The 23,599-nt window shown below is 41.0% G+C and overlaps 1 protein-coding gene across 1 annotated transcript in view; it reads left to right on the top strand.

Moving 5' to 3' along the window:
• Window positions 1-23,599, top strand: part of ext1b (exostosin glycosyltransferase 1b) — a 123,486-nt gene that overhangs the window by 94,720 nt on the left and 5,167 nt on the right. The window contains exons 5-8 of the mRNA XM_053334443.1: window positions 4,032-4,164; window positions 7,644-7,762; window positions 13,391-13,486; window positions 21,456-21,545. Coding sequence (XP_053190418.1) covers window positions 4,032-4,164; window positions 7,644-7,762; window positions 13,391-13,486; window positions 21,456-21,545 — 438 coding nt within the window. The remainder of the gene's footprint in view (window positions 1-4,031; window positions 4,165-7,643; window positions 7,763-13,390; window positions 13,487-21,455; window positions 21,546-23,599) is intronic.

Here is a 23,599-nt window from a genome sequence, read left to right as displayed (position 1 = left end):
TTTAAACATTTTCCGTCAGATGTTTATCTGACAACTTGAGGTCATTTCAAGCATCTTCCAGCCTTCAGGCTAACCAGTCTGTGAGCCAGGCCAGAGTTATTCTGACTGATGGAAGATCAGGAGGCGAACATGCTCAAACTCGACTCGGTCGTGCATCATCATGAAGGTAGAGGCGGAGTGTAAAGCCACATTTCAGTGAAAATATTTGTGCTTTCGAAGGATAGATTGATACTTTTTCCCCCTACCGTGAGAACTGGACACTGTTGGGATACTAGCCAGTTCAAACTGACCACAGCAGTTGTTTTGGCGAAGGAGAAAAATAAAAAGTTTTTAACAGCAGCTTTTCCAAGCCCACAGGATCTGTTTTTCATACTCCAAAGCCTTTTGGTTGGAGTATCACTCTCAGTTCAGAAGCTTTCCTCTTTCCACTGACCTCTTATTGTCATACGCATCCACCTTGTTAACAATAACCCAGTTTAGGGAATTTGTGACTGGGAAAACAATTTATCCGTCCAATCCCCATCCCTCATTATTCAGTTTAAACAAGTTGTTTGTAGATGCAGGGATAACACCTTGGCTTACTGCTAGCTTCATGCTGTGGTTACAAATGTCTCCTCTTTCCTGCCTCCTCTCTCATCGAAGTATCCCATCACGCATTTAATTTCCTCCCTTACTGCGTCGCTAAAGCCTCGAGCAAGATTCCCTTTAATGCAACAATCGTATTTACTGTATAACCTCCCAAATCTTACATCTGAATTTGACCTTTAGACACACTCACACACACACACACACACACACACACACACACACACACACACACACACACACACACACACACAAACACAAGCCCCTAAACTCACTTTCAATACACAGCGCACGTAATCGGTCCCAGCTCTGCCTGATTTTAGCCAGCGGTACATCTCTGGTCTGTCGCACACACACACACACACACACACAGACAGACACACACACACACACAGAGCCAGAGACACATCTCCATATGTCAAGGTGTGTCAGCCCAGATACACATGGCACCACCCAGGCATAACCTCGCTGACATGTTGTCACTCTACTAAAGAGCAAGGTGACACGGCAAAAGCCTGTGACTCTGTGTGTGTGTGTATGTGTGTGTGTGTGTGTCCGTGTCCGTCACATTGAATACAGTGAGGGCTAAACTCTTAATCCTGACTGACTGTGCTGTTAAAAGAGCGAGGGAATAGAGGTGAGTGGAGGAAGAAGCTGAAGAGGAGAGAGGGTGGGGTGACATGTAAATGGCGTCGCCGTGGCAGCCCCCTGAGATAACGGGCGACATGGTTTATTCATCCTGTTGAGCCTGTGCCCCCCCTCCCTCCCTCCTCACTGCAGATCTTGTGATGATACACACACACACACAAACTCCCGATATCTTGACAGATTGAATCTCTTCGCACACATTCACAAACACATTTGCCGCTTTTTTATTGACTTTGCACATCCACTCCAAACTCTGTGTGTGTGTGAAGACGGCAAGCTAGCAGGAAACATGAGTTCATCCCATCATACAGTGTTTCCTGTCAGGAAGCGGACACGTTTCGACCAATCACAAGGTCAATATAACCGATACTGTGCTGCTGGTACACCTATTAAACTCACCTATTAAAGCCCGGGCTCACAGTGTGCTCCCGGAGAGCCGGGATTTATCTATCATGCTCTAATTGGTTGATTGTGGCTGTTCGGAGGTGAGATTGAGTCGTCCATCATGTCCCGACTGAGGGCTGCCGACGGGGGAGGAGCTGCAGCCAAGCGAGCAAAATTGCCCCTCATAAGGTATAAGGGCCCCGGGTTTTTAAGGTGGCAGGCAGTGTTTTTATAGAGAAGTTAACGGATTCCGAGTTAATCTGTTCAGCTGAGGCAAATGGTTATCGACTGCCCTCGGGGACGAAGCTTGGGAGAGTTTAAAAAACTCTCAGTGGCTCTTTTTCTTTTCTGTTCTCTTTCTTCACCTCCCCGCCTCCCTATGATGAATTTTTATGTTGCTTTGTCAATATTATTACAGTGAGGCCCCTCCAGCTACATTATTAACTTTTTACAATTCGAACAGCTATCAGCTGCTCACCCATCTCCCACCACTGCAAATCACCTGACCATCTGACTCTCTTTACTTCTTTCTTTCCCTTTCTCTCTCTCTCTCTGTATATATATATATGAGTCACCAAGCCAACAGCCGTCACCTCCCGATTCAATAGCGGCCATAAAACACGGCCACAAACCTGTGTCTGTTTTTACTGAAGCAATTTAGCATGGCTCAAGGGCACAGCAGCAATATCTCTATTCTATGCCTTGCCTGTTCAGCAGAGACAGAGCCTGATGGCGAGCTGCAGCTGGGGGAAAATAGCAGCCATTCTCATGTCTGACCGTTTGACTGACTGCTCTATTTGGGTACAGAAAGGATCGGGGCCAGGCCTGAGTGACTGCTGCTTAGATACAGCTGATGACTTTGTCTGTGTTTGGCTCTTTTTTTCTTTTCTTTTTTTTTTTATCCTCTCTCCCCCCCGATGGCTTCTGTCTGTGTGACTGACCGACACAGATGCCTTCTTTAGACTCTCTGATCTTCTTAAAGGCGTCTGGGCGGGTTTAAAAAGAGCACAGTTTGGTTTGTCTGCGGAGGACATATTACACACTAACACAGATTTCTTTCAGGTTCGCTTTGTGCCACGGCGTTTCAGTCTTGACACGATCAATAGCTGCTGTTAAGGCGACACAAAGCAGACATTTGGGAAGCACAGGCAGCTTTTAAACGTTCCTCTCACGACTCACTCTTCATAACGGTTTTTCACCTGCTCTAATTTACCCACTAGGTTTTTAGAATACTCCTCTGAATATAACTCTAAATTGATATGGGGTTACTGTAAGTAGAAGCATTAGCTATGTTGACATTTATCTGCTTGTTGGCTTTTTTTGTGTGAAAACACCTTTTTTGTGTGAAAGGTGTAATTACAAGGCTCATTGATTAAATCCTTAATATTTCACCCACATTAATCTGAAAGTTTTTGTTGCCTTATGGACACAAATATTTCAGTTTTTTACAATTCCTAAGAGATCTGAGTGAAATACTTTTTTTTTTCTTCTTTGCAAATTCTGAATTACCCAAAAAAGGAAAAGATCTGCTGAGATGTAATTAAAATCACACGTTTGATCCTGCCAACATTGCGTGTCCTGTAATTGTAAAGTAAAGCAGATCTTTGTGCATTCATTTTAAAATCCCCATTGAATAGCTTCAAAGTTCAAAAGCTGAAATTTTGAAGTATTGGTACCAACTATAACTTTGTGATGTTAAATTGTTGGAAAAATAAATATTGTAGATGCTCTGTGCACCATTTGATATGCTCTTATTGTAATTTGGCATCAAATATTTAGTGTTTTTTAGAACTTTTGCATAATGTAATAAAGCTTTTAATTAAAACAAATGTATTTTAAATGAAGCCGTGTGACTAACTATCATCCACAGGTCATGAATTTATGATGATGATGATGATGATGATGATAATTGTACCAAAATATGCATTTGGTTGAAAAGATTAGTGTGATTGAAGATTTTCTGCATTGATTGTTAGTTTTCAGTCAGTCAAATAGTAAATAATTCGATATCACAACTAATACAAAAAACTAAGTATCACAACTTAGTCTCAGTTCTTTTAAAGTGTTCACACCTGAAATCTGTAAAATCTTCAGATGAGGATAAAACTCCACAAAAAGTCTTTAACGGGAAAAAAAGGAAGAATCCTCAGAAAAGCAACAGAGGAGGATGGACCAACATGTGATATGAGCTACATGTAACCTAGAGAGTAGACAAAGGTATATAGACTAAACATAGATATTATTAAAAGACAAAAGGCTTTGATTGAGTTTGATTAAAACCACCAACAAACTAACAACTGGAGGGGAAAAACTGCACTTGACACTTTGAGTAGATTAAAGAAAAGCCATATAAAGATCTTATTTGTGGTTTATTTGTAGTTTAATGTTTTGCTTGTTGCTGCTCCTGTGTGCAGATCATCCAGGACCGGGTGCTGGAGCACGGTTCCCGGAGCAGCCTGATGTGGAACAGTCACCCAGGAGGACTGTTCGCCCTGCCGCAGTACTCCGGCTACCTGGGAGACTTCCCCTTCTACTACGCCACGCTGGGTCAGTAACACACACACACACACACACACACACACACACACACACACAAACACACAAACAGACATATATCATGAACTGTGCAAAGTGCTGTTACATAACAACCATCACGCTTGGACACACCTGTGCAGCTATCAGCTATCAAAGGTTGGTCAGAAGTTTCTATAAAGATTTCCTCATCATCCATCATCCATCACTCCACTTGGAAATGTTTGTCCATTTCTTTTTGCACAAGAAAAGACTTTAGTGGAGATTTCTGTCCGGCTGAGGCTGAGAATTTAGACCTTGTCTTGAAAAGCAGAAATATGGCCTTCACCCCTGATCTACTGCCCCTACTTGGAATGGCTGTGTCTAGCAGCAAGTGGAGTGGAGGAATGAGCCTTTGACGGATGTTTGTATTAGACCTGCTGACACACCAGCCCGTCCATCAGTACTTTTTGAGTCAGCATTGCTACTGCTGCTGCTGCTTGCTGCGGCGAGGCCAATTCCTCCCGCTACGGTTCAGCAACGCCGAGTTTTCCCATGCCACATATCTGTGACCCGGGAGCCTCTCCATCCCTCACTTCTTCACTCCATCATCATTCAGCGCTGCAAACATACACACACACACACACACACAGGCAATGATAGTACAGACACACACACACAAATTCAGTTGATGGAGCACCCGAGGTGGAGAGCTGTTATTAAAATGGATGGGCACGGTGACAGGCATGGATTACAACGCAGGCAAGTTTATTTGTTTGTCAAAGAGGAAGCAATTAAATAAACACAGATGGGTTTTTAAGAGACAAGGGGGCTTGTTGCTGATGGGTTAATGAGTAAAGTCAGGAGTGCCCCGGCAGCCAAATGGTAACCAGCGTTGCTACATAATGTGTAACATCCCCAGTTCAATTCCAGCCAGTGGCCTTTTTTTTATTGCATGTCCTACACATCTCTCTCCTCTTGTTTCCTATCTGCTACTTCACAATCCTTTAAAAATCATTTAATGAGTCAAATGAGGGAAAAGAGAGTTTGTTTCCAAGTGACAGTTTCTTTTGTTCTCTAAGAGCCAATAACAAGAAACACACACGCTCTCATCATGAAAAATTAACACTTAGACACACACAGCGGGAGAAGAATGTGTTTTTGTTGTTTTTGTAAAACAGACGCTCGATTTAGAGCCTCAACAATACAGTTTTGAGGCTAATAACGATATCTGTACTTGGGAATACTTTAAAAAACAAAAAAATGGCTAATTATTTTATCTTTATCTAAACAAAGACATATAGAGAGAAGATGTTTTAATTGTATCACCAAATATAGCCATTTTAACAGCTAATGTAGTTCAAATGACTTTCAATTATAAAACACAACTATATGAATCTTGGATTGAGAAGAAGTGAAGCTAGCACTAATAAGACATTTATTGCCACAAGTTACTACTGTGCAATGTCTTACAACATGTCTATACCGATATACATTACATTGCCAAAAGTATGTACAGCATGTTATCGTTTAATGGCTTAATCCACTTTTCTGCTCTTATGAAAAAGTCGTTCCTCATCAAGATTTTGGCACAAATTCAGATACAAGAGTGTTTTTGAGGTCAGGTACTGATGTTGGCTGATAAAAATCTCTTTCACAGTTGGCATCCCAAAATTTATCCCACAGGTGTTGAGGTTGGAGCTCTGTGCATGCAGGTCAGTGTCTTCAAAAATCTCAGACACTGTGCCAAAACTCAGAAAACCATTTCTGTGTGAACCTTGTTTTAGTGCGCAGGGGCTTTGTCATGTTGAAACAGGATCAAACTTTTCTCCAAAGGTTCAAGCGAGGTGTTTTAGGCACACTTTATAAAACTTAAGATTGGGATCTCAAGATAAATCTGGGTTGTGAGATGTTGTGAAATGATTAATGGGATTGGCATATTAAAAGAAATTCTTTTTATTTGGACTTTATTTGTAAATTTGCAGTTGTGCCGTGAGATCAAATCAAAAGAAGATTAATTGGCATCTCTTTTGATATGCCATTAATCATTAAAGTTTGTTTTTTTTAAACAAAAATGTGATATATTTGATTTCTGCTTCTTAAATCTGAGAATTTGCTGCTTTTCTCTGTCATATTTTGGGTTTTGTTGGATGAAAGAAGACATTTAAGGCAGTGTGTACAATTTTTGAACTTGGCAGAAAATGATTCTGTTATGATTAGTAATAATCCCCTTAAAATAAGAATTAGTGTGTTTTTGTTGGCCTAGAATGAACACTTTTAATCTACAGAGGCAGCGGGTCCTCTTCCACAGAGCCAGCCATGTTGCACCGCCATGTTTCTACAGTAGCCCAAAATGGACAAAGTAAACACTGACTTCTCTAGACTCTATTTTTTGCAAGCTCCACAGTCACTGCAGGTTCTCCTACACATCTACATGAAGGGGAGGATATAGAGGAGGGGTATTGGTCAGTTGTAATCTGCCACTAAATCTTACACACTGGTCCTTTTTAAAGTTTGGTGATCACTGGTCTAAAAAATGCTGTAGCAGCGTTAATTAGAGCCAACCATTAAAAAAAAGCATATCTTGGATAATCAGTGTCTGTGTATGCTGCTGTAATCATTTAGCCAGTGAGATGTGTAATGTGCTGATACAGAATCTGATAAAAGCCGCCGGGACTCGTGAGTGTGTGCTAAAGGCAGAAAACAACGTGCACATCCAAAATTCAAAAACCTGCAGCACGACAGTAACTCTGCTCCAGGTTTTGTTCAATGTTTCATGAAAAGTCTGTTTATGAGCTTGTTACACATTTACATCCCAGGTGTTTTAAAAAACTCTGCAGACTCTTTACTTTCTCATTAGAAAATCACAAGGATAGTTTACCAAGTTTTAAGAGTGTGCATGGACTCATCAAAAAAAGGGTGAGTTGCTCGGTGGCGGAAAGGAGACTCATCTAATGCTATCTCCTCTGCCGCCATGCTTTGTTGGTTTGTGTTAGATTAAATTTAAATTAAGGAAAGTTGAACGTCCTCTATGATCCGTCTTGCTCAATATCTTATTTCCTGCTCATTTTCAGCTTTGATTACTCTATTTCAACATCAAGTCATACTGAATTTAAAGTCACATCAGCAGTTAGTCGTCTGTTCATTGGGTTCCTGATACAGCTGAAGAGTTTCCAAAATGAAATATTCAGTGATCAAGAGATTTGGCATTTTCAAAACACATTAGCGCTGCTGAATATTTTAAGACTGGCTGGAAAACGTGCATCCCTGACAGTTAGATCATCTAGATTTTTTTTAAATGCTGACAGACTCATTTCAAGTAACCTCTTTCACTGAAAATAGATATGAAGTGTTTGGAAATGAGAGCATTCGCTTCACATCAGGCTTTATTCTCTTTTAAATTACACTGACGGCTGACAGTTGGCTCGCCGTGCTCCAGCCGGCGTTGTTTTTTTTCTTTCTGGATTTTATTGAAACTGTATTAAAGTGTTTTTTCATGTTTGTTTTTTTTTCAGGTATCAAACCGTACCCCAAGTTCACAGCCGTCATCCACGCCGTCTCCCCTCTGGTGTCCCAGTCGCAGCCCATACTCAAGCTACTAGTGGCTGTGGCCAAATCCCAGTACTGTGCACAGGTAAGGGTGTGTGTGTGTGTGTGTGTGTGTGTGTGTGTGTCTTCCCCCAGCATCCTCCACCTTGTGACTTCCCAAATTAGGCAGCATTATGTTGCTGCTTTGTGACAGTATTTTCCAACCAGAGCAACATCCTCCACCCCTGCATGTGTGTGTGTGTGTGTGTGTGTTAACTCCAGAGGATTGAATTAGAGCGGCAGTTTGTTGCGGTGCTACATCTGTCTCCATGGCAGCGAAACCCCCTTCAGCACAGCTGGAGACAGCATGTATTGATTCCCCCTGCTTGCTCCTTACCAGCGCAGGAAATGAAATGGAATTTGCTCCCCGATGGCTGGTTTTATATGTGCGTGTTTGTGTGTGTGTGTGTGTGGGTGTGTATGTGTTTGTCTTTGTTTATTTGTTTGGCCAGCGGAGTGTATGAGTAAGCGAGTTTGTGTTTTTGTGTAGGAGGGATGTGTTTTTGTGTGACTATTGTGCATGAATGTGAAAATTGTGTGGTTGTGTGTTGGCACAGGATGGTGAGTAACATGTATGAGTGTAATTGTTTGGGCAGTGGAATATACAGTAATGATGTGTGTGTTTGTGTTGATGTAGGCGGGATGCTTGCACATGTGTTCTTTGTGTTTATTTGTGTGTGTGTGTGTGTACATGCCTGTGTGAACATGTTTACTTAAAACATATCCTCATGTGTAGAGCTGTGAGTCTGTATCAGTTACCAAAAGCAAAACAATTCCTGTAAATATATTTAACGTCTATAAATATGAACGTGAGTACAAACAACAGTTTCTCCTCTTTGAACAAAAGAATCCACCCTGTTCTTTTAAATACCGTCTAAAGCCAAACAGCTGACGAGAACTGCCTGAAAAATACGCAACCTGACAAAATTATCATTTTAAAGCTGCACAAGTGTCTTTTTACTGTAACAATTCATCAAATATATAACGTATCATAAATGTGTGAGGTTGCCGACAGAGACTAGCCCCGCTGAGAATTATTACCCTACTTTTCAGTCCATCTCAGCTCTATAAAGTGTTTGAGAGTATGTTAGATCATTATTTTTGGTTTTAGGGGCCACAGAGTCCATTTTCATCCACTTTATGTTCAAGCACTGCTGGAAGAAGCTGTGATAACCCAACTGTACACTAACTGCTCAGCACCAAACAGCAGATAGGCAAAGTTAGCATTTAGCTGGTGAATGTAGCATTTGACATTTAGCCTCTTAAGCTAAAGAGATATTATATATTATATTGATGAGTTAATGGAAGCCAAAGCAGAGCTAGAAGGAGGGTGAATGTTTTACTTAGATTCATCAGATGGTCAGAAATTGGACTCCAAATGATTGCTAATGTTCTTCTGTGTCTGTTGTGATGGTAAATACAGCAATTGTTGGCTAACACTTCAATCATAACAACTTTACATGGTGACAATATGCTAGCATGTTCTGATTCCCCCAAGTGGCCAAAACTTCAAATATAAAACTATCAAAGAATACATGGAGTATGGATTTCCCACTAATTGCTTTGACACATTTTCAGTCAGGAGCGAGGAGCTTTGATACCCGCCCCTACATTGGGTGCAAAAACCCAGCTGCTTGTTGCAATTAGGGATCCAACTGATAATCAGTTAGTTTTTTGTCTGCCGATTTATATTCTTGATTCATCAGTTGTTGTTTGGTCTATGAAATGTCAAAAAAATGTCTCTTGTCCAAATAAACAGTCCACAACCAAAGATACTGAGTTTAATATCACAGAAAACTAAAGAAACTAGAAAATATTCACATTTAAGAAGCTGAAACTAGAGATTTCCCTTAAACGACCCCAAATGATGAAGCCATTATCAAAATAGCTTGCCATTAATTTTCTGCTGACTGACTGATCGATTTATTAACTAATCGTTGCGGCCTTTTATCGTAATATCAGCGTACATCCAGCCGAGTGTTTTAAAAAACATTCTTTGATATTAAAAGGCTGAGCGAGTTAACTCTGCCTTATTCTTTTTTTATGGAGTCGCTTTTGTGTTTACCTTCTCACGGCTGTGCATGCAGAGCGGAGAGCCAGGTACATAACCAGGATGTTTTCTTCCTCTCTCAGCATACAGAAACGAGGAGAGAGAGAAAGAGAGAGAGAGAGAGAGAATTGCTGCTGGGCTACACTAGGATAAGGAAAGTGATATAAATAAATGAATGGGAGGGAGAGAATGAAAGAACACAGAGGGTGGAGGAGTCTAAATTCAACGAAAAGAAGCTTTTGAGAAAGCTCCGGCGATTTCTGACACGGTGGGCCTCCTGCTGCGTGCATGCGTGTGTGTGTGCACGCTGATTTGGAGAGGATAGTTTCTTCCAGTCGCGCTGCTAATACACCACCGGTTCCTTCAGCGTTCTGCTCTACTCATATGTGCACACATGCAGGCATGCATAGCACAATGCCACCATCAGCACCCTGAGAGGGCTGCTGAGCTGACAGAGACACCATCTGCCTTTCTAATCAAACAGGAACAGAACGCTGTTAGTGTAGATTAATGTGTTTCTCTGCCATGAATATATACGCAAGACTCAGTGAGATCCAGACTGGTATACCTGTTGTTATCTCAGAACAACAAACACTTTCTCTGATTCAGCCTCATGAATATTGTTTGTTTTTGTTTGTGAATCAGTGCGTGCGTATTGTTAGGAGATAATTTAGCACGTCTCATCTAGCAGCTGTATGTCATGTTTTACTTCGGTATAGCACACACATGCTGCGTCGGCTAACACGGGGAACACCTCAACACACAGACATCCCAAATGACTCCCAGCTCATAATTAGACAGGTCCAGTCAGGGTGCAGAGTCCCCGAGGTGACACTGCTGTATGTGACGTAGTTAATGTCAGAATAATGTGAAACTTTATTGATCCCTGCAGGGAAATTCTTCTGGTTCACTTCCATCAGGGTGAGTCTGAGCGCAGTGTAAGCTACAGCTCCAACTGCGATGGATTCATTTACTGACTCGTTCAAGGACATTTCAATAGCAACTTTATACTACAGACTGGATGCTGATGATGTTTCTCTAACAGTTTACTTATCACTTGTCATTTGGGTATTAATGCCAATTTAACTGGTATTTAATAGAAACCATTTTTGGGGACAAAAATATGTTCTTTGTTATTATATCCTTTTAATAGACTACATTAATGTTCTATATATTATTCTGTTTGGGAGTATTTCTATGTTCTATGTATTTCTTAAAAATGCTAATCTGCATACTAAAACTATCACAATGCAGTGTATGATGGAAATGGAGGAGATGGGAGTGAACACAATGGTGCTACAGTTCCAGGCAACGCTCAAAAAACAGCAAACTCACGTCCTTAGAAATACATTTTCACTTACTATCTGTACTGACTTTGTACATTAGCACACAGCGTTTCCCACACATAGGCTCTACTTGGGCAGCCAGCCCAGGTAGATTAAAAACCTATGCGGGTAGATAAAATCTGTCTGAGTTGCATGATGCGGTAACTGAGTGGGGACTAGAGGCTTCTCTGTGCACAGCCCGCCTAGCTAGCATTCACTGATAGTCTGCATGTGAGGAATTTAGGGGAAATCTGTAAATTGTAGTTACAGAAAATAACTTGTTTTTTCACTCTCTCTCTTTCTCTCTGAACTGCAAAAGTAAAGTAAGTAAGTATATTTTCAACCTGTGGGAAACATTGAGCGCATAATTTGCACTTTACAGCATAATTTAATCGACATACTGGTGTAAAAAATATGTCATTTTAAGGAGGAGATCCTACGTACACCTGTCTAGCTTTCCATTCTCATACATAAGCAGTTCACGTTTCAAATAATAAGTCTTTGGTTTCATACAGAAGTAGACTGTAGCAGCTTCTCATTTCTAGCCCACAGCGGTCAATTATTGTTGACTAAAATGACAACTATCATACCACATGTGGTTAGTGAACTCAACAAACTACTTGGATTGATTTAAAACTGTATGTTTCCAGCTGACTTGTTGTAGGAGAATCGTGTATGCACTCGATTAAACACATATGGTAATATCATGCTTAAGGAACAAAAGTCATGATTCATGTAGAAGACGTGGAAATAAATAAACTGGATTGGGTTTTTTTTTTGCAGTGTAGAGCTAGTTAGCCCTAATATTAGTATATAATAGTAATATCATGAGGAAAAATGTTCATAAGACTTTGTTGTGAATTTTCCCAGTCAGAAGCTTATTTTCCCGATTTATATTCTCGATTCATCAGTTATTGTTTGGTCTATAAAATGTCAAAAAATGGTGAAAAATGTTTCCCAAATATTTTCTCTTGTCCCAATAAACAGTCCACAACCAGTGATACTGAGTTTAATATAACAGAAAACTAAAGAAACTAGAATATATTCACATTTGAGAAGCTGAAACTAGAGATTTGGGTCATTTTTTAAGGGAAAAAATGACCCAAATCTCTAGTTTCAGCTAGTTTCCAAATGATTAAGCTATTATCAAAATAGCTTGCAATTAATTTTCTGCTGTTAATATCATGCTTAAGGAACAAAAGTCATGATTCATTTAGAAGACGTGGAAATAAATAAACTGGATCTGGGTTTTTATTTTGCAGTATAGAGCTAATTAGTCCTAATATTAATATATAATAGTAATATCATGAGGAAAAATGTTCATAAGACTTCTTAATTTGTTGTGACGTAGCCCTTTTCAACTACTTAGCTTCTACTGCTCTGTTGTTTTAACGTTAGAAGACATTGCTGCTATCAGTGTGTGAGCATGAGTGTGAATGAGGAGCAGAAAAATCCTAAAGCACTTTACAATGTTAAAAGTGCTTTATACAGTCATTTACCATTTACCAAGTAAAGCTCTCACTGCAGCCTCACTCACGCTGCTTCAACATGTAGAGAAATCCAAAGCTTGACAGACGTGCCGTGGCTGGTTACGGTCGCTACGGTTGGATAGTCGCTGTTTTGGCTTTTCAGGAACTGTCAATTTGTGAAATCGAATTTTAAAATGCATGAGAAGAATGTGCTGTAACTTTGTATGTGTGTGTGTACTGTAAATGTGTGTAAATGTAAATGTGTGTGTAAGGTCAGACAGGAGACATGTCATGTGTGTATCTGTGCGTGATTGTTTCTCATCAAACATTAATGAGCTCTGCTGTCGTATGAGCGGGCCGACGGGGAATTCTGTGTGACATCTCCATGTCTGCTGACCCTGCAGGTCGCCGAGCAGCCGCCTAAGTCGTAGAAAACATGATTCGACTGGTTAGAAAACACGAGTCATTCATGTAAAACGTAATTTGTTTGGAGGTGAAGCGTGACATCGTATGTGTTCAGCAACAGGTCTCATTTAAAGCCCTCGTCTGACAGTGTGTGACGTGCTTGGCTACGGACTGAATTATACAAACCACTCCGGAGCCATAATTGGAAATATTTTATCACTTCAGTTGCCCTTCTGGCTCTTTAACATTCAGTCAGACCGTAATAAGGTGACATTTGCTGGCCGCAGGGCACGTAAATGTCACACGTTCAGCAGATTGATTCAGCAACAAGTTGGTTTTTTCGTCAGAGGAGAAAATGATTTGAATCAAATTGGATACAATTCAGTTATGTGGAAGTAATAAGACATTTCTTCTTCTTTTTCCAGATTATTGTTCTCTGGAACTGTGACAAGCCTCTCCCCGCCAAGCACCGCTGGCCTGCCACCTCAGTGCCCGTCATCGTCATCGAGGGTGAAAATAAGGTGAGCCTGGACACACACACACACACACACTCACTCTCTCTCTCTCTCTCTCTCTCTCTCTCTCTCTCTCTCTCTCTCTCTCTCTCTCTCACTTCCTGTCCTTTATCTCAAAGGTGATCCCTATCATTTCTAATTACGTGTCTCATCTTATATATATTCCCACACTGTAAAGCTACTGTATCTTTACACTTTTTATACAGTCTGAGAGTTTCTGGGTCTTAATGAGTTTCGATTTGCGCTGCACTGATTCCATTAAAGGACTGTTTGTGCGGTTTTAATTAAAGCCCAGTAATGGGAATAATATACACTGGGATAAAAGAAAATGATGCTGAAAGGCTAATGCATATTGTTAGGAAAGATAAGAACCTCATAATGGGTAAGTGCATGTGCATTTATTTGCGGCTAATGTATTTTGCTTTACTTTAATCAGAAGTAAATATCTAATTAAATAAAGAAAGTGTTAAAATCTCGGATGAAATAAGTTATAATAGCGCTGTAATATACAGTATAAATAGACACGGAATTCATTCAAAGCAGACAAGAGACAGCACTGATTTTAGTCAGCTTTGGATATTTCTTAATGACCCTTCTATATCAAATATCTAAATCTATGTTGTTTTGTTCAGTTCATTAAAAGTTGTGTATCAGAATGTTCTGCTCTGACTTGAGGGAAAAGTTCATGTGAATTCTCCCAATGAAAAACTTATTTTCCCGATTATTCCGATACCACATGAACGCCACATCAGAGCATTAAAAAAAAAAAAAAAAAACATGTCATGTGCATAAAAGCAATATATTTTATGATCAGGCCTCAATTTTCTCAGCATGTCAGTTGAGTGATATATTTTTTTTTTCCCTCTCTGTTCTCATGACTGACACTTTCATAAGAGAAACATCTTTTCCATTTAGTTTTTTGGTGTGTTTTTAACCCTCCAGCCAGATAGAACCCAGAGCTCCAGCCCTGAGCATGCCTCCGTGGCATTTATTATGACAACCATATTATTAGGCTTTGACGTTGAGGCCTCAACCCTGTGGAATGGGGGGGGGTCGCTGTGCTTATCTTGACTTCCCTGTGACCTCCCTTTGTCGTGTCAAAGGTCAGACAGAGATAAACACGGTGGGATTTGCGCCTAAACGCTAGTCTGAGCTCGGTTTTTTAGCGATTTTCACGCTCATGCTCAGGCCTTTTTTTTTTTTTTTGAGCAAAAGGAAACAGGATCTGCTCCCTCATCTGTATTCTTAGACATCAGACTCCGCCATCCTCACACCATCCTGCTCGTGAGGACTTCACTTCACCTGCCAATCACAGGAAGTGGTTTTCACATCAGTGTCAGTCACCCGGCTCGGGTAGGCTGGGTTTTATGGTTTACCTCTCCCCGTGGCTCTTGAGTGGTTTCTCCCAAGCTGTCAATCACAGCGGGGAGGGCCTGTGCGTCCGTGAAAAGTCAGCAGAAAAGGCTTAGTGTATTGGCGTTGTTCTGTGTGTGTGTGTGTGTGTGTGTGTGTGTGTGTGTGTGTGTGTGTGTGTGTGTGTGTGTGTGTGTGTGTGTGTGTGTGTGTGTGTGTGTGTGTGTGTGTGAGTGCGTGTGTGTGTGTGTGTGCACGTGTGTGTGTGCCAGGCAGCCTGTGGTTTGTTGTGGTTGTGGCGGGTTCTGTGTTTACCGTGGCGAGCCAAGCTGTGTTCCTCCGCCCCACAGAGGGAGAAAGAGACAGAAAAAGACACACACAGAGAGAGAGAGAAAATGCTTTTCATCTCTTTTGCCTTTTTTTCCTGCTCCTTTCATGCTTATCCCCTCTCTCTTTCATCCTCTTTCTCACTCGCTGATCCTCTCTTTTTTCACATATTTATCATTTCTTTCTGTCATCATCTTTCTTCTTTTCTCTATCGTTGCATCGTTCTTCCCTTTATCCCCTTGCTTTTCTTCTTCTTTTTTTTCTCTCTAGTCTTGTTCTCAGGGCCCTAGCCAGGTTTTCAGAAATACTGAGTTTAATTCCCCCCGATGCACTGCCTATAGACCATTACTTTTTTTATATCTTCATTTTTCTTTGACGGTTCAGTTATACTTTCTGTAAATCTTATGTCCCGACACAAAGATATGAATGCTGATTCAAATTTAAATAAACTCCAAGTCTAATAATACTGGAATCTGCACATATGAGCTATGTGTAGGTTTTTAACTGTAAACTCCCATACCAAAAAACATATACCTACACATAGATACACGTTCATATATGGCCTTAGCCTGTTTGCATCTTTTTTTTAACATATATTTAGATTTTTCAGTCACAGTTCAGTTATACTTTCTGTAAAATGTAGGTCCCAATATGAGGATCTAAATGCTTTATTGATCTAAAATAAGTCAATTTTAAATCAATTCCAAATCTTATAATACTGTAATCTGCACATAATAATAATATATAAGCTATGTCTAGATCTTTAACTGCATGTCAACTCCCCTTGAGTTATGTAAAATCCTTTAAGTCCCATAAAACATATACCTATACCTACATACACCTTCATATATGAGCTTAAGTTTACTTCTCTCAGTTTTAAAGATAATGTGTCCTGTTGCACCAGGAAAAACATAACTTTTGTGTGCATGCTGACATTAAATCACTTTAAAAAAAGAGCCACACCCCCCCCAAAAAAAAAGAAAAATCTGCAAAATGTACATTAGTGTCAGGCTTTGGGGCTGCTGGATAATTAGTAGCAAAGAAGATGAAGATGGTTTCCTAACTGAGGGAACACAATGAGATAATAACACAGATATAGACAAAAATATCAGAATGCTCCTTTAATAATGCCTCATTCAGCATTGTTTTATGGCGTGTTTAAAGGATAAATCTGTATTTATCTTACTGTCAACGAAATCCAATGAATGAATATTTTCCTCTTGCCTGTGAAGCCAAAGCCTGACACAGTTTATTCCTCTGCGTCATAGACCTCCATTGTTGCCCAAAACCTTAAAAACACATCAGTTAGTCACACTGTTGCAATGGATGACATCTTATTTTATTTAGTGCCAGTCTCACATCCCGCCGCTTTGTTTTCCGTCAATACCCGCAACAGCATCGATGTGTATGCATCCGCAGCTGAAAATAGTCCCCAACAAATGCATTATTGTCTTCCTGTTTGCTAAAGACTAGCCAGCTGTTTGTGTTCTTTAATATATGATTAGTTTTGGTCTTTTTCAAGAAAAATACAAAGTTAACACCAGTATTATCATTTAACCATCGTTCCCTTCTTTTCCACCCTCTGTCTTTCCCTCTGTCATCCTCTCTGTCTGTCTGGCCAAAAAGCTGGTTTATGACTGTTAGCTTAAGCCGTGTGAGAATCCCAGCAGCGCTTAATATGGTTAACACACACTGGTGGTCCTCTTCTCTCTCTCTCTCTCTCCCTCTCTCTCTCTCCCTCTCTCTCTCTCTCTGTTTCCTTCCTCTCTCCTCTCCTCCTCCTCCTGCTTCTCCTGCTGTCCCTTTGGAAGGAGGTGAAGTGCTGGAGGCAGATTCCTACTGCAAGAGCTCACATTCCTGGAGAGCACCAGGAAGCCCCGGGCTAATATGTCGCACGTCTAACATTACAAACCATCTGGGGTTTGGAAACACCAGCCTCTTATCCTCTTTGTCTCTTTCTTTTTTCCATCTCTACCCCTTTTTTTTTTTTTTTTTTTTTTGCCGCTGCACTTGTCATAACTCTTTGTCTTGCTGTCACTTTTTCCCCTCCTGTCTCCTATCTTGTTCTCTCTGCTCTTCTTCTTCTTCTTCTTCTTCTTCTTCTTCTTCGCTGGTATTCTCTCTGTCACGTTCTGTTGGAAAACAAGTGGAAAACACGGGAGAGCAGAGATGGGTTTTGTTTTGTTTCTCGCTTTATGCCCGCAGGAGATTACAGCGGTAATGATGACACAGTGAGGCCTCGCTTAAAAAATGAGAGGGAGGCAACACTTCTTCTCTTTCCTCTCCTCCCTCACCCCCTCTCTCTGTCACTCACACACCTCTTTGCACTCTCACCCTGTTACAATATGAGCAGCAGTCAAAACTTTCAGCAGCTGTTGTTGCCTCTGGAGTGTTGTCGGAGATAGAGGGGAAAAAGTAGACTTGAGGCACTTGAGTGGACGGCCACTGATGTCAGCTCTCAGCATGATGCAATACAATACGGCAGTCCTCTGAAACTTAACATCGTTAAACCTATAAACCGATATTATGTGTCACAGAGGTGTTGCTTTTATTGTCTGACCCCTCTCTTCTGTTGCTGTGGGAGGCAGCAGCAAAAAAAGGAGGGAGATGTGTGCTAAGTTGAGTCCAAATTTGAACTTTTTTGCTACAGACAGGCCTGAAAAACTATTTCTAAGTCCCTAAAATTGTATGAAAATGTCTTAATACAGTTCATTTATGTTTTAGAAATGCTGCTTTGGCTTGTTTTGTTGCCAGTTTATAGTTTTAGACCAGGGTTGTCAAACATGCGGCCCAGAACCGGCCCACCGAGGGGTCCACTTCGGCCCACTTTCCTCCCTGTCTTTTTTTCCTTCCTTCCTTCCATCTGTCCTTCCTTCCTTCATTCCTTCCTTCTATCTTTCCTTTCTTCATTCCTTACTCCCTTTCATCTTTCCTCCCCGTCTTCTTTTCCAACCTTCCTTTCTTTTCTTTCTTCGTTCCTCACTTTTATTCTTTCCTTCTTTCTAATACAATATTAAACAACAGCGTCTTTATACCAGAGCCGCACCAGAGCCGCACCCTGCAACAACCAATCAAAATAAAATTACAGCCATCAACATGTTAAAGGATGTTTTCTTTTGTTTTTTAAAATCAATCATAGATGATGTAATTTTCTCTGGTGTTTGTGATTTGAATCTTATTTTGATTGGTTGTTGCAGACTGCAGCTCCGGTGAGATGATTGATGACTCACGAAGGTCCGTGACTTAAACGTTTGTAATAAACTGTGTGCAGGAATTCATTTATTTAAAGATTTAATCCAGACTTGTTGTGAGACATATAAAAAAAAATACTCCTGCTTTAATGTTTCCTGCTTCACTGAAAAGTCCATTCTCCATGTTTGTGCTCTGGAGGCTTCACTTTTCCACATAATATTTGTGCAAGTTGAATATTGGACCACAATTGGCTCTGAACTAGTGGTGATATTGCAAATCATGCTCACAGGCCCACCCTGTAAACTCAGATTTAAGGTAAGCACTGAGAAACTTTCCACTTTCAGCAGATGAATGTGAAAACAGCCCTCTAGTGTCAAACTCTACACGTACGTCATTCAGCACACTGAAGCTCACTTATGATCATTTCCAACTCTATATTTCTTCATTTTTGGACTCCACAAGAGCAGCTTTGCAAGATTCACTGCTCATAAAACTCTCTATTTATCATCTATTGGCCCTTTATGCAGCCCCTCAGTTCAGCCTTCATCTCTTAACAGGCAGTCTTAGCTCCTGTCTCTTTAAAGCCCCCCAACCTCATTATGTGACACTTTAGCCACATTTAATATGAACACTCAACATTATAACATTATATATATATGATTGAATATAAGCAAAAGCTGAATAGGTCTTTTAGTGTCATTCTAAATTGAAACTGTGGCAGGCTTTTTCCACTCTTTTCTCACTTTTTATAGACTTAATAGAAAAAGAGAATAGCTGCAGCACTCGAATGAATAACAGTCTTGACTCAGCATGACAGTAATGGTGTGTATTCTTGCATTTCTCATGGTGTGTGTTGCTGCCCCCGGCTGTAGAAGTGATGAGGACCTGTTGAGTGTGAGGTCATTTAAGTTGGAGCGCAGCAGGCAAACAATGCCAGGTGTTTATAGAGAAAAGAGGTCAACCGGCTATTCTTAAATGTAAATGTAATAGATTTTTCAGTGCAGGTGGTGTTTTTAAAAGAACAAGTGTTCTCACAGAGGCCTGACCTTCAGACCTGCTCTGAATAACTGAATATCAGCAATGCTTCAAAGCTGTTTGTGTGCATAAGACTGCATTGAGGTGTCTGTGTCCATTACAGCGATGCGTCTCTTGCTTGTGTGGGAGGTTGTTTGAGTTATAGAGCACACATCCTTTTGACAATACACACACACACACACACACACACACACACACACCCTTCCTCAATGAGATGCTGCTGCGATCTCATTCGAGCGCCTTTCATCACAGCAATAAGACCAAAGACTTCCATGGCTAAATATCCTCAAGATGTTGATCTTTCCATCCACCCACCATCACTCTCTTTGCTTCCAGTAAATATTCAAGGACCGTCATTTATTACACAGCTTGGTTTAATCCACTGTTAAATACACACATTCAGTTTTTGGTTTTTTTAACAGCGGAGGGGAGGGAAAGTAAATTTGCGCCAAATGTGGAACACATAACCTGTACGTGTCTGGCTGCATTTATATGTGCTTATTAGTTTAAAAGAGAAAAAAATGACCCTGCAACCATAATGGAAACTTGTACAGTATGTATCAGCATTATATATCACTGCTGAAAACAATGGGGAGCAGCATGCAGTAAAGCACAAGATATTAGCTTTTCTCTCTGTTGATGTCATGACTTGTTGTCTCCCATGAATCCCATGAATTTGTAAGGACTCATTAAAAATGCATACAGTACATATTGGAAGAAAAAGAATATTTATTCTGGATTCATCTCAAGGCTAAACTGTAGGATTCCTCATGGAGCTACTGTCTGGACCTCACTTATGGCTCTGAGCTTTGGGGACTGACCAAAAGACTAAAAATGTAGCGCGGCTGAAATGAGTTTCCTTCACAGGGTGTCTGAGCTCAGATTGGGTGAGAAGCGCAGACATCCAGAAGGAGCTCAGAGTAGTAAGATTAGGATGCTTTGTGGACGCTTCCCCTTGAGGTTTTTTTTTTTTTTTTGGCCATGTCCAACTAATAGCAGGGCAGACCCAGAATACTCTGGAGGGATTAAATATGCCTTCATGCCCGGGAACATCTTGTGATCTTTCAGGCAAAGCTGGAAAATGTGGCGAGGGGAAAAAAGACATCAGAGCTATACCTTGCTTAGTCTGCTTCAACTGCAAACTGGACCTGGATAAGTGGTAGAAAATGGATGGATTGATTTTAAAGGGGGACGTATCATGCACATTTCAAGGTCTATATTTATAATCTGGGGCTCTAGTAGAATATATTTGCATGATTTACAGTTTGAAAAATGGCTGCAGCCCCTCAGTTCAGCCTCTGTCTGAAATAGGCCGTTTTAGCTTCTATCTCTTCAAGGCCTCCCCTCCTGATAAGCCTTCTGATTGGTTAGCTCCTGTGGAAGGTAGTTTGACGGATTTCCACTGTTTCAAGGCTACATAAACAAACAATAGTATACAATGTAAACAATGTTCGAGGCCAAATCCAGTCTGGAAAACAGGAAGTGGACAACATAAATAACTCATGAGAGCAACAAAGGCAGGCGTGCGTGAATAATAACGTCGTCAGGAGGAAACAGCTCTCCTGTGTCTATGTTTAACATAAATATCCAAGTATAAAACTAACAAAAAAATCACAAAAAAACTCTAAAAGGAAGGCAGCTATTTGCAATTTTGTTCTCAGTACATTTTTTAAATCACAAATGACTGTGTTTTTAAAAAATGCAACCTTTCCCAGATCTCATAAAACTCTCAAAACAAACAGGCCTTATTTAGTATGTCATGGAGCTATTAGCGTTGCCATGGAAACAATAGTATCAGAAATTCAATGGGAGGCTGTCGCCCGTGTGAATAAACACCTCCGCACTATTAGTCTGCAAAAACATGCACAAGATGTCAGCCCTCCAAACATGAGAGGTTTCCTCTTTTTTTTTTTCTGTTTCCTTCAACCAATTTCAAAATGTTTCCCATCTCAACCAAATAATCATGCATTAATGTTTTCTGAGAGGGGAGAAAGTGCAGCTGTTGTAATTGTAATGATGTGGTTTGTTAACCCTTTACGCTCCATGTCCCCCCCTCCTCTCTCTGCAGGTGATGAGCAGCCGCTTCTTGCCCTATGAAACCATTGTGACCGACGCTGTCCTCAGCCTGGATGAAGACACAGTGTTGTCCACCACAGAGGTATGTTATAATAAAAATACCACATTTATCTATCTCCCGCATGTCTCATGCTGCTATTCCTGAGACAAAACAGTTGCACGCTCTCTCTCCATATCCCAAATGCAACTCTGATTGCGTTTTTCTCTCAATTTTTTATCTCTCTCTGTTCGTCTCTCGTGTTTTTCAAGTTATCGCTCTGCAGCTTTTAGATTTTTAAACTGCTTAAACTACTCTCTCACGGCGCCTTACTTTCCCCCCTCTCTCTTTCTCATCTGTTTCTCTCTCTCTTTCTCTCTCTCTCTCTCTCTCTCTCTCACTCTTTTTTTTTTCTCCCTTGTTTCACCCCAACATTTTCTAACTCATGTGTTTGGCGTCTGTGTTCGTACCGTACCTCTAAAAAAAATTCCCCACTCAAGAACAGCGCTGTTCTGGGCATTTTTCATTCCACATGCTGTCGGGACTGTTCCTGTTTTTTTCCCGGGGACATGTTTTGGCGCAGCACCATGGGAAGCCAGATGCTGCTTTGAACAGTGCAGAATTAAATCTCATAAAGGCTGTTTGTGCCGAGGATCAAGATGGCAAAGGCAGAGCTGGCAACCAAGGGAAAATCCGTCCGGCCGGTGTTTCTCACATAAAGACAGTTGGATCACGAACACACAGTTCCCAAAGTCGTAGAACCTGGGGAACATCAGTGCCAGTGCAAGAAATTTAAAAAAAAAAAGAAATTCAACCAGAAATACCGTCACAGATTTTCTTAGTAGTAGTAGCCCTTCAAATCATATCAAACCAGCTTGTGTGCACAACTTAAAAGTCACTCTCAAGTACAACATTTTGTCTACTTCTTCCCCCTGAAGTGAAGAAGGGAGAAAAGGAGCCTTTCCCTCTCTCATTCTTTCTTTCCTTCCTTCTTCCTCCCTTCCTTCCTCCCTTCCTTCCTCCCTTCCTTCCTTCCTTCTTCCTCCCTTCCATCCTTCCTTCCTTCCTCCCTTCCATCCTTCCTTCCTCCCTCCCTTTGACCCTGTCTGTTTTGACTGTTCCTTCCTTCCTTCCTTCCTTCCTCCTTCTCTCTTTTTCCTCCCCATTACCTTCCTTCTTTCCTCTGTCCTTCCTTCTTTCCTTCCTTCCTTCCTCCCTCTCTTTCTTTCCTCCCCATTACCTTCCTTCTTTCCTCTGTCCTTCCTTCCTTCCTTACTTCCTTCCTTACTTCCTCGATCCTTTTCTCTTTTTCCTCCCCATTACCTTCCTTCTTTCCTTCCTTCCTCCCTTCCTCTTTTCTTTTCTCCCTCCTTCCTTCCCTCCTCCCTTCCTTCCTCTTTTCCTTTCTCCCTCCCTCCTTCCTTCTTTCCTTCCTTCCTCCCTTCCTCTTTTCCTTTCTCCCTCCTTCCTTCTTTCCTTCCTCCCTTTCTCCCTTCCTCTTTTCCTTTCTCCCTCCCTCCTTCCTCCCTTCTTTCCTCCCTCCCTGCTACCATCCTTCCTTCCTCCCTCCCTTCCTTGATGTCCATCTTAATAAAAAGTGAACCAGCGTCCACTGCTTCTGACTTATGTTGGTAATTATGGTCCAACTTTTTTCAAGCAGTGCCTCCTTTCAATGTGACTCACGCCGACATCCTGATTCAGCTGGAAAGTATGTTGAATTACGGAGGCAAGACGACATCGAAATGCTGTTTCCTTGCGACTTTAATTATCCTTTAGCTACCTTTTTTTTCTTTTTTTCTTTTGCATTGCAAGCAGAAGCGAGTCAGAGCTCCTCTCCTCTCCTTCCTTTGGGGGGTTTTCATATTCACAAATTCTAGAAAGGGAACAGAAGACGTGCATTGTGTTTTATGTTGGATTTTGACTTTTATTCATTAGTATAAGCACTCTCTCGCTGCAGTGTTGTGTGGTAATACTCGGTGTAATGCAGAGCGGGCTGTTTGTGGAGCCGCCGAGGCCTTTTTGATGTTTTCGTCTAATTATTTGATTGAACGCTTTGATCGCCGCCACAGAAGTTGGCTGCAGGCAGCTGCTTAGGAAACTGCTTTGTGTTTGATGAGGTTTTTTGCTTCTGTGGTATTTTCACTGAAGTGTTGTTTGAG

This window comes from Scomber japonicus, chromosome 15, assembly GCF_027409825.1.
Source record: "Scomber japonicus isolate fScoJap1 chromosome 15, fScoJap1.pri, whole genome shotgun sequence".
NCBI lineage: Eukaryota > Metazoa > Chordata > Actinopteri > Scombriformes > Scombridae > Scomber > Scomber japonicus.
Note: the sequence above shows the minus strand (reverse complement) of the source record. Positions and strands in the feature narration are given on the sequence as shown.